We start from the raw sequence: 7,073 nt of genomic DNA on the forward strand, positions 1-7,073 counted from the left end.
GGCCCTCAGGTAACCCTGTATCATACATTTGGGAGAGCTCTCACTCCTACATTCGGGAAGTCCTTCCCTCATGCAAAATAGTTAGCCAGATAGTGCAATCCATATTCCCCATCACTTTACAATGCCAGATAATAGAATAATAGAATCATAGACTGGTAGATTTGGAAGGGACCTCCTGGGTCATCTGGTCCAACCCCCTGCTCAAAGCAGGATTCACTAAATTATCCCAGATGTCTGTCCAGTCAGTGTTTGAAGACTTCCATTGAAGGAGAAATCACCAACTCTCGTGGAAGCCTGTTCCACTCATTGATCACCCTCACTGTCAAAAGTTTTTTCTAATATCTAATCTGTGTCTCCTCCCATTCAGTTTCATCCCATTGCTTCTAGTCTTACCTTGTGCAAATGAGAATAAAGATGATTCTTCTACAATGTGACAGCCCTTGAGATATTTGTAGACAGCTATTAAGTCTCCTCTTAGTCTTCTTTTTTGCAAGCTAAACATTCCCAAATCCTGTAACCGTTATTCATAGGACATGGTTTGCAGACCGGTCACCATTCTGGTCCCTCTTCTCTGAACTTTCTCCAGTTTGTTGATATCTTTTTTAAATTGTGGTGCCCAGAACTGGGCACAGTATTCCAGATGAGGCCTGACCAAAGAGGAGTAGAGGGGGTTAATGACTTCACGTGATCTAGATTGTATGCTTCTGTTAATACATCGCAGAATTTTATTTCCTTTTTTTGCTGCTGCATCACCTTGTTGACTCAAGTTGAGTTTATCATCTATTAGTATACCCAAGTCTTTTTCACAAGTGCTGTTGCTTAGCCCTATTCCTCCCATTATGTATGCTTTTTCATTTTTAATGCCCAGATGTTGTACTTTTCATTTTTTCCCTGTAAAAACCATTTTGATAGTTGCTGCCCACTGCTCCAGTTTATTTATGTCTTTTTTGTGATGTCTGCCTGCGGTCTGGGCTGCAGCCGGACAACACCCCGAGAAACACTGATACCCTTTACCCCTATACAGGGATCTGGATTTATAGCAGAGCCCAGGAGGTGCTGTCTGAATAGGAGCAAAGACCAGAGCAGGACGGTCGCCAGAAAGGTGTTCCAACACAGGACACAAAGGCAATGATATCTGAGACTAAACCAGTCAGGCAGAAATGGTATAAGCACGGTAGACAGCAGCAAAGACAGATACCAGGCCAGAGTCATAAACCAGGAGAGTCGCAGAGGTACCGAATCGTTAGACAGAAGCAGAGTCAGAATCCAGGCCAAAGTCAGTGTCATAAACCAGGAGAGTCGCAGAGGTACAGAATCGTTAGGCAGAAGAAGAGTCAGAATCCAGGCCGAAGTCAGTGTCATAAACCAGGAGGGTCGCAGAGGTACAGAATCGTTAGGCAGAAGAAGGGTCAGAAGTCCAGGCAAAAGTCAGAGTCAGTCAACAGTAATTCACACAGTAACACGCAGAGGAACCAAGAATATATCCGGCGGCCTGCAAGAGCAGTCCCAAGGTATTTGAGGGATCAGGTCATCCCTTACAGGCCCGTGGCCTGATGATGTCATCCGGACCGCCCCCAGGACCAGGCTGGATGGTAATGCACCAGCCCCTTCATGACTGACCGAGGAGTGAAGCCTGCGTCCAGCGGACGCCTGCGCAGGAGCCTCATGACTATCGCCGCCATCACTCGGGGTTGAAGCACAACGCCTCCCAGAGACCAAGGCCGAAACTGCAGGCCACGGGTCAGATGGTGATAGGACAGTCCGGCGCCTCCTAGTGGTCGAGGCCGGAACAGCAGGCCCTGAGTCTGACGGTGATGTGATAGTCCAGCGCCTCCTACTGGCCGAGGCCGGGACAGCAGGCCCTGAGTCTGGCGGTGCCGTGACATTTTTGAATCCTATCTCTCATCTTTAGTATTAGCTATCCCTCCTAACTTTGTGTCTTCAGCAAATGTAATCAGTGTACCCTCAATTCCTTCATCTAAATAATTGATAAAGATGTTAAACAATACAGGGCTCAGAACAAAGCCCTGTGGTACCCCACTTGAGAAATTCTTCCAACTGGATGTGCAGCCATTTACAGCCACTCTTTGGGTCCGATCACCAAGCCAGTTATGAATCTACCTAACAGTTGCCTTGTACATTCCATACTTAGTCATTTTTTCAATAAGGATGGTGTGAGATACCTTGTCAAATGCTTTAATGAAGTCAATATATAATATATCTACAGCCTTTCCCTGATCCACTCAGTCAGTTATTCTGTCATAGAAGGAAATTAAGTTAGTCTAGCATGACTTACTAGTTACAAATCCATGCGGTCTCTGAGTAATGATGTCATTCTTATCCAGGTACTTACATATATGTTGTTTAATTATTTGTTCAAAGATTGTTCCTGGAATAGAAGTCAGACTCACCGGCCTATAGTTTCCTGGATCCACCTTCTTCCGCTTTTTGAAGATAGGAACAACCTTTGCTCTTCTCCAGTCTTCTGGGACTTCTCCAGATTAACAAGAATTTTCAAAGATTAAGGAGAGTGGTTCAAAAATTTATTCTGCTATCTCCTTCAGTACTCTGGGGTGTAATTCATCTGGAACTTGAGACTTGAATTAATTTATGTTAGCTAAGTATTTCCTAGCTATCTTTCTGTTTATAGATAGCCTGGATTCTTATATTTCTTTAATAGGACAGTGAAGATCAGTTGATTTTACTTTTCCTTTCTGAGAGCAAACAGATGCAAAATAGGAATTTAAAAGTTTGGCCTTCTCAACATCCTTTCTTACCATTTCATAATTTTCATCTTGTAAAAACCCTATAGCATCTTTGACTTTTCTTTCACTTTTGACATATCCCCAAAATCATTTTTTATTGCTTTTGACGTCATGGGAGATTTCAACTATCCAGACATTTGTTGGGATTCTCTCACAGGCAAAACCCAAGCAAATACTTATCCTCTCTTGCTGACAACTTTATCTTCTAAAAGGTTGGGGGAGAAAACAAGGAGATCTTCTACCTTGGATCTAATCCTCATAAACAGGGAGGAAATGGTTGAGGAGTTAAGAGTGACTGGGACCCTAGGAGATAGCAACCATGCTATTTTTGAATTTTGGATAACTAGAGGAGGAATACCTGTGAAGACTCAGACTTCAAGGTTAGATTTCAGAAAGGCAGATTTTAAGGGTCTCAGAAAGAGAATCAGAGGGATCCAATGGCTGAATATCCTTAAGGGCAAAAATGTCCAGGAAGGATGGGAAATCTTGAAAAATGAGATTCTCAAAGCACAATCGTTAACAATTCCAAAAAGATGGAAGAATAGGAAGCATTTAAGGAAACCAGGATGGATGAACACAGAACTTAAATACATGCTAAATAGGAAGAAAGAAATGTTTATCAAATGGAAAGAGGGAGGCATATCTAAAGAAGAATATAATGCTGTCCATAGAACCTGCAGGGCACCAATCAGATTACCTAAAGCTGACATTGAATTAAGGCTTGCAAGAGATGTCAAAAGCAATAAAAAAGGATTTGGGGGATATGTCAAAAGTAAAAGAAAAGTCCAGTTTTGTGCACCACATTTTAAAAAAGACATCAACAAACTGGAGCATGTTCAGAGAAGAGCAGCTAGAATGGTGACTGGTCTGCAAACCATGTCCTATGAGGAATGGTTACAGGATTTGGGAATGTTTGGCTTGCAAAAAAGAAGACTGAGAGGTGACTTATTAGCTGTCTACAAATATCTCAAGGGATGTCACATTGTAGAAGGATCATCTTTATTCTCATTTGCACAAGGAAAGACTAGAAGCAATGGGATGAAACTGAATGGAAGGAGACACAGATTAGATATTAGAAAAAACTTTTGACAGTGAGGGTGATCAATGAGTGGAACAGGCTGCCACAAGAGGTGGTGAGTTCTCATTCCATGGAAGTCTTCAAACAGAGGCTGGATAGACATCTGTCTGGGATGATTTAGTGAATCCTGCTTTGAGCAGAGGGTTGGACCAGATGACCCAGGAGGTCCCTTCCAACTCTACCATTCTATCATTCTATGATTCTATGATTCTTGTGATAGTCCTCAGAGCCAGCTTCTCTTGTTTTGTCCCCACAGCCAGCCCTTCTTGTTATATCCCCACAGCGAGCCCCTTTTATGTCCTCAAAGCCAGCCCCTCTTGTAATGTTCCCCATTCTTTTGCAAAATAAGATAAAAAGGTAAAAAAAGCTTATATTCAACCAATCCAAGCTTCCCTTTCAGTGTACCCTCTGTCTTCTTTTTGATCTAACGTAGGGAAGTGAACTGACCTATGGACCTGTCTGCAGCAGGAAGGTGAATGCAAGATGTACCATAAATGTACTTGACGTGGACTGGTGTATATAAGTGGGGAGACAGCTAGAAACAGTGAAGGATGGTAAAGTACTGGGTTTTGGCCGCTAGTGGGAGACAAAGAACAGCAGAAAAAGAGACGGTGCACTACTACGGTTTGGCCACAAGATGGAGGCAGGGAGCTGTGAGAAAAGGGCTTAACAGCAGCTTAAGGCTAGCAAACCGCATAGTCATGGTGGGCGGAGAGACGGGGACTCTAGAGGGGAATTCCCAGGGAGGGGAATATAAAAAAGGCAGAGAGCGTTCCAGAAGGAGGCCAGTCCAGGAGGAGTTCAGCAGAGGAAGAGACTGAAAGTGGGAGATGCTGACAAAGGAAGAACTCCAGGAGGGACTGAAAGGAGAGACAGTCGGGGGGCGGCCCTGACAGGAGAGCCACAGGACAGAAGACAAAGCCCAGGGGAACCAGACAAACAGACTTGGACAGATGAAGCGCTGTGGTGGTGGGCCTAAGGCAGCCACAGTGAAAGAGCCACGAGGGACGTCACTGTAAAGGAAAGAAAAGGAAGTGAAAGGTACCCTGGCCTGTGCGTAGAAGCTGTCGTGCTGCTGCTGTGTTGCTGTTGTCGTCGGGAGGACGGCCAATAAAGAGGACCTGTTGAACGCACATCGGTTTCCGTCTCCAGTCTGTTTGCAGTGAAAAAGGGACCACCCCCTAGTCGGCGCACGTACCTACACTAGTACAGTAATGGACGCTGGATGGTGCAATGACATCATTGCAACTGACGTTCTCTGTGTGTGCCATTGCCAAAAGGGTGCAGGGCGGAAGTGGCCTGTGTTCTAATAGAGTTCCTGACATATACCTCCTCTCCTCCTGTGCGAGGCAGCATTCACATCAATTGTATTGTCATCTTATTGTCGGGTGACCCAGGACCAGGGACTCCTTCCTTGTCGCTAACACTAGGGGGCACCCTAGCTCGCTCTACTCCCTGGGATACTTCTGAAGGTGAAGATGCGGGCTTCCCCCCTTGCCTTATCTCCTGAGTTAGCCCTCTGTCTGTTTTCTTCCCCCACGCAGGGAAGAGGGGCGCTACTGTGCACCATAGTACACCAATCCGACAAACAAAGGTTAACAGAAAACTCCAGGCATACAAAATATTCACTCATGTATTACAGAGGAATGCACCAGGCTGTGAAGGTAGGAGAATAAACCAAAATAGAGAAGGATAAGGAATTAAGACGCATATAAACCAAGCAAATGTCACTAATAACGCCTCGAACTCTCCTTCTCATAAGAACTCCTCTCCCGCCATTAGCCATGCATCAATAAAGCTAGCTCTGAAAAGGATTTGTATCAGAGTCCAGATGATCAAGGGAAAAGGAGTGGCTGACCGAGCTGTGAGCACAGGGATTTCCAACAAGGCCAATTAACTCCTCTAGTGCCAGAAGGAATAAACACATTTAAAATGAAGAAGTGCTTCTTCTCAGGGCCGAAGTAGGAGCAAGCAGAACCTGTGGCCTTCTGGCTCCACACTGTCTTGGTACCCCCGTGACAGAGTGCAGGGAGAGAGTGACAACCCGGACAAAGGCAGATAGAAGGTTAAATGGTGTATATGACTACCTGCACTCCAGCCACCAGTGTGCTGAATGCCTGTGCTAGAGTAAGGTGTCGGGTGGCTGCAGGCATTCAGCAATGTCACTTTTTCTCCCAAAGCTCCCCCTCGAGGGGCAAGAGCTAGCACCCTAGGCGGGTGCATTTCTTTCCTACTTCTTGTCCTGCCCATGCAGCCACTGCAGTGGTAATTTCAGTGAGATCCCTTGGAGCAGTACCATGTGTTTGTCAAGAATAGGCTGGAAATAGAGAGATCAGCTAGGGATGTAAACAGGAGTTGAAATGCAACAAAATGGCACAAGCAAAAAAGCATTGTATGCTGGGCAATTCATATGTCATTACTAGACTTTCAGAAAACATCTGTAATACAAATTTCAGGAAAGATCAGAAGACATAAAGTGTAAAAACTACTTCTTGTGGAAAATTATTTTATAGAAGACAATATCTGATAGATCGTTAGAGATAGAATAGAATGCAATTTAATTACTTATTAGAGAGAAAGATGTCCATATACTGCTATTACATAGACCCTCTGCTCTCTGTATCCCAACATGTATTACTATTTACCATTATTTTTTAAACTTCCCTGAACTGTCACATTTTCTAATCTGTGGAATGGCTCCTACAGAACAGAGTCCACATGAGAACATTGCACAACGCGGTTGAAAATAAACTAACTGTCTCTGTATATAGTGAGAGAATATTTTTGCCTTCTTTATTTATATCTCGCCATGAAAGTTTTACTGATTATCTACAGTATATATATGTATTGCAGCTGGTTTAACACTTACCTAAGCCGTAAACAGTCACTTTGAAATATATAACAGCAAAACAGAAAATGACAGAGTTCCGCATGGCTCCGCTCTACAGAAAGTCCCACTAGGATATGTACCGTGTATAAGAACGTGATATTTGCTTGTTATATTTGAGTTGATTGCCCAATTGCTGAAACAGCAAGATGGTAAAGTTTTCCTGCCAATGACTAAAATTGCTGATAAAGAGATACAGACTCATAGGTTACATACAAAACAACGACATTAAAAGGAAATGTAGCAGCGAATTTGTTTTTATTTATTAAAAAGGGTATTTCCAATCAGTAGTACAACAGCCAATACTGATTTTGCAGGGGTTGCAATGCTTCCCCCTTTTAAA

The 7,073-nt window shown here is 43.8% G+C and overlaps 1 protein-coding gene across 3 annotated transcripts in view; it reads right to left on the bottom strand.

Annotated features, from left to right (window-relative positions):
* The window catches only part of LOC141088652 (uncharacterized), a 65,580-nt gene extending 58,731 nt beyond the window's left edge, over positions 1–6,849 (bottom strand). The window contains exons 1-2 of one of the 3 annotated variants that reach the window (XM_073574797.1): positions 6,713–6,799; positions 394–647 (exon numbers count right to left, since the gene is read on the bottom strand). In XM_073574797.1, the coding sequence (XP_073430898.1) occupies positions 394–502 (109 nt within the window). In that variant the 5' untranslated portion in view covers positions 503–647; positions 6,713–6,799. Of the gene's footprint in view, positions 1–393; positions 648–2,411; positions 3,608–6,712 lie in introns of those variants that run through there. The other 2 variants (XM_073574798.1, XM_073574799.1) reach the window with 2 other exon arrangements.
* Positions 6,850–7,073: the final 224 nt, after the last annotated feature.

This window comes from Dendrobates tinctorius, unplaced genomic scaffold (assembly GCF_039654945.1).
Source record: "Dendrobates tinctorius isolate UK_male_01 unplaced genomic scaffold, ASM3965494v1 ptg000040l, whole genome shotgun sequence".
Lineage (NCBI taxonomy): Eukaryota > Metazoa > Chordata > Amphibia > Anura > Dendrobatidae > Dendrobates > Dendrobates tinctorius.